Genomic DNA, 12,481 nt, shown 5'->3' on the forward strand with positions numbered 1-12,481 from the left:
ATGTACATGCTGAAAACCAGAAAGTGAGTTTAGCAGAAGCATCCCGGACAGGCAGTAGGGCTTGCTTCGCTGTAATCAGGCCCTTTCAGCTTTAGGAATTTCTGGGCAGTACTATTGTGATGTATCTAAGACCCCACTACTGCAAAACCCATGTCTCCTGAACAGCAGCAATCTTTTGAAATAAAAAGCCTCTTTTCCTCCACTTTCAGAAGATCCAACCAACTTCAGAGAAGAATTAGGTTAATGGCTATTCCCAGTTCCACTCCCAGAGACCTTGACTGGCTGCTAAGGTGAGTTCTTCCACCATGATTATACTATGGTTATTCGGGCACATAGGCTTGTGGAGAAGCCCTTCACAGAGGGAAAACAGAAGGCCAAAATTTCTCCTAGTTCTACAAAAGAATCGGGGAAGGCCAATATTCAGACACTAATGGAAGCCAAGGTTAAGTTCTGTACTCAGAAAAGAAGACTTCTGTTAAAATGTTTGACACAGATTTTACAAAGGCAAAAATCTTTAGATTCCATTTTTTAGTTGAAAATCTCCCTGATACTAGAAAAACTAAAAGTTTCTGGGGCACGTGGGTGGCTCAGTGTGCTGATTGTCTGACTTTTGGTTTTGGCTCAGGTCATGATCTCAGCTTTGTGGAATTGAGCCCCATGTTGAGCCCTTGCATTGCGAGGCTCCACCCTCAGCGGGGAGTCTGCTTCTCTGTCTTTGTCTCTCGCTCTGCACCTCCCTCTTCTCACGCACTCTCTAAAATAAATAAATCTTTAAAAAATGTAAAAGTTTAATTAAAAAGGCAGGTCAATCCATAGATATTCAGTCTATAATCCATTTCTTTGGGGATCGGAAACAACTGTCTGTCTTACGAATTGCTACAAAACCAGTAATGCAACTCTAGAAACCTTTCAAGCCCACCTTTTTTTTTTATAATTAAAAAGAATTTTTTTATAAACATATAATGTATTATTAGCCCCAGGGGTACAGGTCTGTGAATCGCCAGGTTTACACACTTCACAGCACTCACCATAGCACATATCTTCCCCAATGTCCATAACCCCACCACCCTCTCCCTACCCCACGCCTCCCGCCACGCTCAGTTTGTTTTGTGAGATTAAGAGTCTCTTATGGTTTGTCTCCCTCCCGATCCCATCTTGTTTCTCACCTTTTTTTTTTTTAATTAAGGTTTAAATTTTGGTTCCAGTATAGTTAATATACAGGGTTATATTAATTTCAGGTGTAAACCTGAATATAGTTATTCAGTAATTCCATACATTACTTAGTGCTCATTATATGATAAGTGGACTCTTCTTTTTTTTAATAGATTATTTTAGAGAGAGAGCATGAGTCGGGGGAGGGGCAGAGGGAGAGACAGAAAGAGAGAGAAGCAGACTCCCCACTGAGCGTGGAGCCTGACAAAGGGCTTGATCTTACAACCCAGAGGTCATGAACAGAGCTGAAATCAAGAGTCAGTCATTTAGGGGTGCCTGGGTGGCTCAGTGGGTTAAGCCTCTGCCTTCGGCTCATGTCATGATCTCAGGATCCTTGGATCAAGCCCCACATCGGGCTACCTGCTCTGCGGGGAGCCTCCTTACCCCCTCTCTCTGCCTGCCTCTCTGTCTACTTGTGATCTCTGTTTCTCTGTCTGTCAAATAAATAAAATCTTAAAAAAAAAAAAAAAGTCAGCCATTTAATAGACTGAGACACCCAGGGGGCTCTGTAAGTGTAATTCCCTTAACATATTTCACCCATCTTCTTACCACGTCCCTCTGGTAACCACCTGTTTTTTTTTTGTTTGTTTGTTTTGTTTTGTTTTTTTGACTATAGTCTCTTTTGGTTTTTCTGTTTTTTTCCTTTGTTTTGTTTCCATGTAAGAGTGAAATTATATGGTATTTGTCTTTCTGATTGATTTCACTTCGCATAATACACTCTAGCTCCATCCTTGTTGTTGCAAATGTCAGATTTCATTCCATTTTTGTGCCTAAGTAATATTCCATATCTATCTATCCATTTAGATAGATAGATAGATATCTATCTAAATAGATATAGATATCTATATCTATCTATCTATCTATCTATATAGTATAGGGGCGCCTGGGTGACTCAGTAGGTTAAAGCCTCTGCCTTTGGCTCAGGTCATGATCTCAGGGTCATGGGATCGAGCCCCTCGTTGGGCTCTCTGCTCAGCGGGGAGCCTCCTTCCGCCCCTCTCTCTCTCTGCCTGCCTCTCTGCCTACTTGTGATCTCTGTCAAATAATAAAATCTTGGGTCGCCTGGATGGCTCAGAGTCCTGGGATCAAGCCCTACATCGGGCTCTCTGCTCAGCAGGGAGCCTGCTTTCCCCTCTCTCTCTTCCTGCCTCTCTGCCTACTTGTGATCTGTCAAATAAATAAATAAAATCTTTAAAAAAATGTATAAATAGTATGTATAAATAGCATGTATACTAGTAGTATATATTAATATAATAGTGTATATATACTTACATATAATATATATTAAACATATATATATAACTAGTGTGTGTGTATGTGTATATATATATATACACACCCCCCCCCACATCTTTATCCATCTATCAGTGGACATTTGGGTTGCTTCCATAATTTGGCTATTATAAATAATGCTGCAAAAAACATAGGGGTACATGTATCCTTTTGAATTAGCGTTTTTGTATTTTTTCAGTAAATACCCAATAGTGCAATTACTAGATCATAGGATAGCTCTAATATTAACTTTTTGAGGAATCGCCATAGTGTTTTCCACAGCGGCTATACCGGTTTGCATTCCCACCAACTGCCCGAGAGTTCTTTTTTTGCCACAACCTTTTCTACACCTGTTGTTTCTTGTGTTATTGATTTTAACCACTCTGACAGTGTGAGGTGATATCTCATTGTAGTTTTGAGTTGCATTTCCCTGATGATAAGTGATGTTGAGCATCTTTTCCTATGTCTGTTGGCCATCTCGTTGTCCTTTTTGAAGAAATGTCTGTTCATGTCTTCTGTCCATTTTTAATTGGATTATTTGGCTTTGGGGTGTTGAGTTATAGCAGTTCTTTATATATTTTGGATACTAACCCTTTACCAGATAGGTCATTTGCAAATATCTTCTCCCATTCCATAGGTTGTCTTTTATGTTTTGTTGATTGCTTCCTTTGCTCTGCAGAAGTTTTTATTTTGATATAGTCCCAGTAGTTTATTTTTGGTTTTATTTCACATGAGATGGAATTTTAAAAAGGGAAAAGATGCTTTTTCAAAACACAGATTGCTAAAAGGGCTGATATGCCCAGACTAGCACCTCTGAGAAGCCAGTATGTCCCAAAAAGTCCATCTTGGAGAAAACTTGCATTCTTTCGCTATGTCTTTGTGATGTAAATTTTCTACCCCCATCTTCTCTGGGACCTAAGAGCCATCCTTTGAAATACAAACTTAAAGAAGTTTCTCATCAGAAAAACAAAATACGTTGGAAATCAGGTCTATAATGTCCTCACTACAAATACTAGTAAAAATAAAAGGTCTAAGATTTTTGTTTGTATCTGTTTGTGTGTCTGTCTACCTATCTATCATCTGTCTTGCTAAAATTAGTTTGTGAAAGACCTCTATTTAGTTGGTTTGAAGGCAAGCACTTCTAAGGACTGGGCATTGTAAAACTCTTAGAAAGACAGAAACTAACCCAAATGTTTTTCAAGTTCACATGATCTGGAAAAATATTCTGTACTGAAGCTAATTTAAGGTTGTTGGTTTAAAAGAGACATGTTTTTAAGATTACCAGCATTAAAATTAAAACTTTTATTCTGCTTGTGTTTACTTAGAGTCAAATAAGTTGGTGTTATTTCTGTTTAAATGTTTAAAAATGTTTAAAAAATGTTTAAAAATATGTTTAAAAAATGTTTAAAAAATAATTACCAGAGCTTGAGAGGAAGACTGACTTTGCTATCTCTTTAAGTTTTTATGGGTAACTTAAGTATACTTGTTAAGAATAAGTAAATTGAATAGACGTAAATAAGAAAAAAAGTTTTGAGGTGAACTTTTTAAATTGTTTCCCCCAGATCTTTTTGGTAATTCTAGAACTTTGAAGTTTTACTAAGTTTAAGTGATGAACTATGTTGAATTCGTTGAATATCTAGGTCATTCCCAAATAAGACAAAATAAGAAACAATTACTAAACATATGGTTATCTACTTTTGGTTTCCTTATTACAGGGAAACTAAAAATCAATTTGGGTCTGTTAGTAAACATGTTTTGTGCTTTATTAAAATATTATATTATGACAAAACTCATGTTCCTAGAAGTTATATAATGCATTCATAAATTTGCCAATGTAAAAATTGGTGGTGTAGGGGCACCTGGGTGGCTCAGTTGTTGAGCGTCTGCCTTTGGCTCAGGTCATGATCCCAGGATCCTGGGATCGAGCCCCACATCTGGCTCCCTGCTCTGCGTGAAGCCTGCTTCTCCCTCTCCTAGTCCCCCTGCTTGTGCTCCCTCTCTCGCTGTGTCTCTCTCTGTCAAATAAATAATAAATGAAATCTTAAAAAAAAAAATTGGTGGTGTAACCGGCAATTCATAATTGCTTACTACTTAGTTTTCCCTAGAAATTAAATTTTCTAAGGGTGAGGAATTCTAATTAATATATGGTATTAAATGTACTAGAAATAAGAGAAACAGCTCTGTATGCAAGGAAAGTAAAGTACATGTTTTTGGTAAGAAAAAGTGTGTGATATAAAAAATACATTTTTATTGAGGGAGAAAACAATTTTGTCCTAAAGTGAGGCTAATTATTTGAAGAGGGAAAACTTAGGACAAATTCTGAAAGTCAAAAAGTTGTAGAAGGTTCATAGCAAAGTAGCCTTTGGAAAGGAATTTTATATATGGTCATTACTGGCTAAAATTAATATTTAAGAATGAGTTCTGGGCGCCTGGGTGGCTCAGTGGGTTGGCCTCTGCCTTCGGCTCAGGTCATGATCTCGGGGTCCTGGGATCAGGTCCCGCGTCGGGCTCTCTACTTGGCGAGGAGCCTGCTTCCTCCTCTCTCTCTCTCTGCCTGCCTCTCTGCCTACTTGTGATTTCTTTCTGTCAAATGAATAAATAAAATCTTAAAAAAAAACAAATGAGTTCTACCAAAAGTACAGTGGTACAAAATTAGAATTTGTTTTTTTCTCTCTGTTAAAAGGAACACATTTTCTTAGGCTATTGATTTGCTTTTTATAAGAGTTTGTAAACAAAGTTTTCCTTTACCTTTCGTGTAATCTGCCTAGAAACACAAAGATGCTATGTTTTGTCTCTGTTGGGTCTTTATAAAAAAAAACAAACAAAAAACCTGAGCCTTATTGCTCACAACTATATAACCTTCTGTACTTGCTTTTGAAATCTTTTACCACTTTTGTTAAGTATTGTTTCAGATTGATCTGTGAGCCTATTTAATCAAATGTCTAAACCTTCTGATATTTTTTGAGAAACCTGCCAAAATCAAAGTCTAAAATGATATCTTTTAACCACACTCTAACTGAAATATTCCAGAGGCCTTATGGAACATTTAAAGATTTGTTCTTCTTATACAAAGGGAGGTATGTTACACTAATTAGGCTTGCTACGTTCGATTACATGGGAAGCACTCTCAGTAAGTGATACTAAATGCTCTTAATTTTGTGTAGTTAGGTTATTAAAATAAGTGTTTAGAAAATTCTATGAAACCTGGTATGTCCTAGTATGTTGTTATCTCAATGTGTTATGTGTCACAGAAACAACCAAATTTATAATTCCTTCTAATGAGCTATTTCACCATGGCCATTTTTAAGTCTTTTATCATTTACAGACGCATGTACTTTTACTCAGATGCTTTCCCAAAAGCTTCCCTGTAGATGTGTTTCATCTTCGGTGAGACTTGTGGGAGGAACTCTGAGTACAGGATTTATTTTGATGACCCTGATTATAAAACTGAACTGGGTGGGGCACCTGGGTGGCTCAGTGGGTTAGGGCCTCTGCCTTTGGCTCAGGTCATGGTCTCAGGGTCCTGGGATCGAGCCCCACATCGGGCTCTCTGCTCAGCGGGGGAGCCTGCTTCCTCCTCTCTCTCTGCCTGCTTCTCTGCCTACTTGTGATCTCTCTCTGTCAAATAAATAAATAAAATCTTAAAAAAAAAAAAAAACTGAACTGGGTAAGAATTTCTGGAACCAGTGGAAAAACTAGAATCAAGCAGAACAAGACTTAATAAAATGGGACTGAATGAGTTGAAGAGGATGATTTTAATTTATATGACATTTCTGTTGGAACTATTAATGATTTTCTTAAATATGATTTTTCAGATTTAAGGGAAAGTTCTTCTCTTATACTATGACTTACAGCAATTTGATAAATATTTTAATTTGTTCACAAAGGTATATTTTATCTTTTTCTCTGGAGCTACCTGATCTTTCCAGAATTCCTCAACTTTCAGTGAGTATTCTTACATTTTCATAACAATTTTTATTTGTTTAAGTTTAGTAAAAATTTGTTCTCCTTATAACAGGACATAATTGGAAACACTGGTTATATTACCACGGTTTTCACTGGAATGTTGTATTTGAGGGACACATGGGTAGACTCAGAAATGCCCACAGAACTTTAAAGTTGAGGAAAGTCTTGCTTACAGGGATCCAAGTAACCTTACTAGGTGAGTAAGCATGGTCACTACATTGTGGGTACAAGAACTTCAGGATATTCTGGGGACCTCAAGAAGAGAGGAATTAACCCAAAACTATAGGTATTACGGGCCAAGTCTCATTGCAAGTATTTGGCTTGGCTTATAGATTTTAGAGGCTATTAAAATTTCAGTCAGTAGATTTCTTTAAAAAGTTCAAGCAGGGGCGCCTTAACCATTGGGTGGTTAAAGCCTCTGCCTTTGGCTCAGGTCCTGGGATCGAGCCCCCCGAGTCGGGCTCTCTGCTCGGCGGGGAGCTGCTTCTCTTCCCCTCTCACTGCCTGCCTCTCTGCCTACTGTGATCTCTGTCTGTCAAATAAATAAATAAAAATCTTTAAAAAAAAAAGTTCACACAAAGCAGATTTAAAAGAACCTTTACGACCAATCACTATTCTTGCTGTACTTATATAATTAGGCCAAGTTTATTGAAATTAGATTTATTTTGCAAACAAATTAGCCTTAATCTGGCTATCTTTGGTTAAAAAAAAAAGGGTGAGTATAGAGAGAAAATTTTTGATTCACTAACATGCCTTTGTGGATATTAGATTCTAACACATTAAACTGGACTAGATCCTGATTTCTTTTAGTTTCCTCCAGTGCCTGGCCACAACTCTCCAAATGAATATCTTCAAATTTTTTGCTATCCTTTTGACTTGAATCATTTGAGAACTACAACTGGCCTTTTCCCTGGAGCCCTGCAAACTGAGTATGAACAACTTGGTGTAAAATTCAGAGAAATCACCACAACAGCTCATATATAGACATTCTTCATGCCTGTTTTTCTATGGGCCACTCAGAGCAATCACCAGAAATACTGAAACTACAAAGAAAATCAGATCAGCACCACCACCCCTAAAAGTACCTATCTGAAGTCGCTGTAAGCCCGCATTTAGAAATCTTCTCGAGTAGCTACTTTCAGTACTCAGAAACTGATTTAAAATTTGATCCAATCCTTAACCACTGTTTTTATTTCCATAGAAATGCCTCTTATTATCTATCTGAACCATAGGCTTAACTTTGAGAAGACACCTAGATCACTGTGTCCTAGTTGAGTTTAACTCAACTGACCTATTGTCAGAACTAAGAGATTCAACAAGATTCAAAAAGAAGGAACAATCTACCAGCTGTTTGTAATGTGTGAAACTTCCAGGAAAGCTCCAGTGGTGGGAACTACAGAGGCCAAGGGCAGTCCACCCCAAAATGTCCCCTTTGGCATATTGATTCTTTTAAGTAAAAGTTATTTAAGAGACAGACTATACAAGAGAGACATTCAGATCCCGTTTTGTCTTCCTGAAAGCAAGAAACAAGTCTCCCTTGTGAAAAGGTACCCTTTCTATACCACAAGGTTAAAGAGAAATTTAGAGCTAAAAAGTCTACAACCCGGGGCGCCTGGGTGGCTCAGTGGGTTAAAGCCTCTGCCTTCAGCTCAGGTCATGATCCCAGGGTCCTGGAATCGAGCCCCGCATCGGGCTCTCTGCTCAGCAGGGAGCCTGCTTCCTCCTCTCTCTCTGCCTACTTGTGATCTCAGTCTGTCAAATAGATGAATAAAAATCTTTTTTAAAAAAAGTCTACAACCCTGGCTACTTGTTATTAATTTACTACCTTAGTTCAGGTTCTGTTTAGCATTCCTTACTAATTGAGGCTCCCAAAGTTTTCTTTGTCCTGCCAGTTCCTTATAGATTTATACTGTTTATAAAGTCTAAAAACTTCCTGCCTTGGTCATTTCTTTAGGTCTCAACTGGATTACTGGGCCTCTCTGTTTTTTATTCCTGTTAATCTATCTCATATCAATTAAAATCTTAGGCCAGATGGAAGAATCTTGATGGGTAGAAGAAAATTTGAATTCCTCCCCTACAAATGATATGGCCATGTTTCCTGGATCCCTTCTTCCTGCCTTGGGAGATACTCTACTGAATTTGATTATGGTACATAGTGTGTTTACTTTTATAAATTAATTTAGGCCAACACTGGGTACAAATTGTTAGAAATGAAAATTGTACGTATTTGATGGAATTGTGATGTAATGAAATTCTATTTGCAGACACTTGGCTTTATCTGTGAAACTTTTATTTATAATACTTGAATGAAGCAATATTAAGAGTTAATTCAGTTTAGCACAAATTTTGCATATGTATATAAATCTCCACATACTGAACACATTTTATATAGAAATGTAAACATTTATTTAAAAGTAGATATCAAAAAAGAGTATTTGCTTGAAGTGATAAAAAATAGTAAAGTTCCTTCTAAATTGATAACATTTTCCTCATAATTTGCTTTCATTGAGATATATTACCTTTTTTACATCCTAGGTAGAAGGAATTCAGCATTAGAAAAGAGTTGGCTACACTTCGTTCAAAGTAATGAGAAATACAGAGGTGAGACCATCAATGTTTTGTTCTGTTTTGCTAAGCACTTATTGATCTAATTATAGCATATACTGAGTGTTTTTTACATTTTAGGGCTAAAACCCTGAGAAACCCATGGAGGAAACTCAGTTAAGCACTGAGCAGAGTTCAGTGTATGCCTATGTTCCCAGAATTAAATAAACCAAACTAATCGAACAACAAAACCCCAGCATCTTTTCATTAATTTTTAATTTTTGAGTATTGTATTTTCAGGCTTTCTCAAATATTAGACTACCCTACCTATTTTACCAGAGTAATGATTTAGGCTATTTAAATATCTTCACTTTAGAATTTGGTATAAGCAGATCCTTTTTTCTTTTCAGAAATTATTAAGCTCTGTTGGTGCCACAGCTGAACCTTCTTCGGTTCCAGAGGCTTCTTCTGGCATCTGTAGCTCTTGACAGTGGTACTTCACTTTAAGTGGTTTACCAGGGTACCAGACCAAGTGAATACGACAGGGAATGATTTCCTAGAAAATAAGAGTTCTAAAATATTATGAGCTGCAGAGATTTCTGGTGAACGCAGTTGTGTATTGCAGGAGAGCTGGCTGTACTGACTCTGCCTCTGGCCCTCCATCTTGTTCATGTCCATGCACTGACCTCCCCCGGAAACATGTTCCTGGCCCCTCGGAGGTAATGTGTGCCCTGACCCGAATGCAGGAAAGCTTGTTTGGATCACTAGTAGAGAACCCCCAACCCCGCACCGATGGTGTGACGAGGTCCGTTAAAATATCAGACCCCTGAACTCACCACGATGGCCCTGGCACATCCCCTTGTTCTAGCAAATCTGTGGAACCGTCTGGACATTGCAGAGAAGAGCTGTGCGGTGCCTTGATCCCTGCCTGCTGACCCCCCTTGGCAGTAAGTTACCCTGAATCAGACTCTGTGTAAATTGTGTGGTGGAGCTGCCTGCTTCGCTTTTTGGTCTCAAGGTGCCTTCTCAGTCTGGACAATACTTTACTGCCCCTCCCCCCACCTTGTAGCATACATACAGTTCTGTTTTACCTGTGTCGAGAATTCATGGAGTAGAACGGTATAATCAAAATCAATCGCATCGTCATTGGTTTTCTAGAGGAAGGAAAAAAAGAGTGTCTAAAAATGGTAGATTCATATTAGCTCAGAGTTTGGAAGGCTTCTGTCAAATTCCTGTTTGGATGAGCCCCTTGAATCTCCCGCTGCCTCTTCAATTCGAGCCCCAGTTCCTCTGGTAGCAGCCTGCATTGAGACATGACAGTCATGGATTCTCACTGTTTTGTCACCGAGTTAGATGAAAATCTAGTTGAGTATCTTTCTCTCACTTTTGCTCTCTAATAAGTATGGTTTTGGTAGAGGCTAAGTGCTGTGGGAATAGGGAGAATCTTTTTGACAACCTTTGGAATCTAGATACTGTCTCTGTACCTCCATTTGATATATTAGCCCTGATATATAAATTGGTTTTACTTGTAAACTTGAAGTATTTTTTTCAGGACAATGCCTTCTTATTCTGTTTTTGAAAATAGCATTTCTGGAGGAAATCATAGCAGTCTCTAGATTTTAGGCATAAAATTGGAAAGTCTGAAACAAAGGATGGGTTTCCAACTCCATTTGATAAGCTACTTTGCTAAATACACTGAGTGTTACATATTTTTTAATACAAAAATTGGGGTTATTATAATGTTTGTAAACCCTGTCCCATTTAATTAAGACCTTCCTCAGGAACATCATTAAACCTTTCCATTTTTGTTTTTATAGATTCTTCCCCCTCCAGGAGGAAGCATCCTTACACCAACCCCAAAACAGAGCTTATTCAAAAACTGCAGAAGGGAACACTGCACAGCCTGGCCTGGCAAAGTATCCCAGGGTTGGGCTGCCCTTATCAACGCAAGCTTGCCAAGAAGTAGTTATTTTTAATGTTATTCAGAAATAATCTCCTTGGCTTCTGTTCAAGTTATCACAAATGCCAAATCCTTATAATCCAAATTGATGATTTACTGTTACATTTTCCAGTAATTCAGCACTTTAATCTTCCTAGAGACAGACTAGAGCGTTTTGTTTGCTCCCTTTTATTACTCCTGATCCCCACCAGAACCCATGTGGCTTTAGTACAGAGTAAGTAGGCTTGAATTATTAATATATACTATCCAAAGTAGACTATTAGTTGAATAAATAATAAGGTCGGTAAGAAGGCTTGTATAATGCACCCTTGGCCAGTGGGCCCTCCAGGTAGGAGGGCTGATCACTGTGGGATGACTGGGGCACTGACAGTGTCTTTTACGGACTGTAAGAGTTGAGACAATGCTCGCTTTTACTTTTCTCAATTCATATTAAGGGCTAAGGGTGTGAGGAAAGACCTCATCTTTTTTTTTTTTTTTTCCCCCCCTCTAGCCAGCAAATATCTCTCCTTTGTGCCTGGTACAGTCCTCATGGCATTAGGAATGGAATCTGGCCTCAGTTCTAAAGTGATAATCGTGCCGGTTAGATGGGTCTTACTTTATTTATATCTGTATTTTAGCCTTGTTTCTCTCAGGTCTTGTTCATTTGGAGCTATGAGTTTGTAAGCCTGTCCTTCCTTACACTATTGCATTAAAGGGGGACTTTAGTCCCAAGTGTAAAAAAAGTAATTTCCACCCAAAAAGCTTCTGGAAAAACTATAATCTCTCTACTTCCCTGAGCCACTGTGAGCCACAGAGCACCTAGCTCCACCATCCTGTATCTAGTCTTCTAGAACAGTATATAGATCTGATCTTCGTGACTTTTTAAATATTGTTTCTTGTTTTGCTTGTTGCTGGGTTGCTTCTTTTGCTGAGAGATCCTGCAAGTCCTTAGTGGCTACACAATAGCAGAATCTGGAAATCTGTGTGGATATGGGCATACTTTTCTTTAAGGAGAGTCTAAATGTGTATCAACTTTGAAACCAAATTTACCAGTTGCTTCAGTTATGTTAATTTCAATGACTTTAGTAAGTTTGTTAATCCTCATTTAATAGGCCCTAAGAGATGGAAGTGATTTGCCTTGGGTGACCCAGCAAGCCAGATGCATATTCAATTATTATTTATCTAAAACCCAAACCTCACAGGATAAAAATAAAAGCTAAAGCTTCTACTATGTGACCATACTCCCTCTGCATTTTTTAAAAATTATTTTTTAAGATTTTATTTTATTTATTTGACAGAGAGAAAGACAGAATCACAAGTAGGCAGAGCAGCAGACAGAGAGAGAGGGAGAAGCAGGCTCCCCGCTGAGCAGAGAGCCCGATGTGGGGCTCGATCCCAGGACCCTGAGATCATGACCTGAGCCGAAGGCAGAGGCCTAACCCACTGAGCCACCCAGGTGCCCCACTCCCTCTGCATTTTTGTTTTCTTAACTCTACAATTACTTTTATACCAATTTTCCCACTTGTAGGTTGGGTGAGTGATATTAAT

General features: G+C 38.3%; 1 protein-coding gene across 1 annotated transcript in view; it reads right to left on the reverse strand.

The window, feature by feature from the left end:
- Window positions 1–8,719: 8,719 nt before the first annotated feature.
- Window positions 8,720–12,481, reverse strand: part of RARRES1 (retinoic acid receptor responder 1) — a 52,356-nt gene continuing 48,594 nt past the window's right edge. Inside the window, exons 5-6 of the mRNA XM_080818858.1 lie at window positions 10,086–10,148; window positions 8,720–9,550 (exon numbers count right to left, since the gene is read on the reverse strand). Of these exons, the coding sequence (XP_080674984.1) occupies window positions 9,401–9,550; window positions 10,086–10,148 (213 nt within the window). The 3' untranslated portion in view covers window positions 8,720–9,400. The remainder of the gene's footprint in view (window positions 9,551–10,085; window positions 10,149–12,481) is intronic.

The sequence above is a fragment of the Martes martes genome (genome assembly GCF_963455335.1).
Source record: "Martes martes genome assembly, chromosome: 1".
Lineage (NCBI taxonomy): Eukaryota > Metazoa > Chordata > Mammalia > Carnivora > Mustelidae > Martes > Martes martes.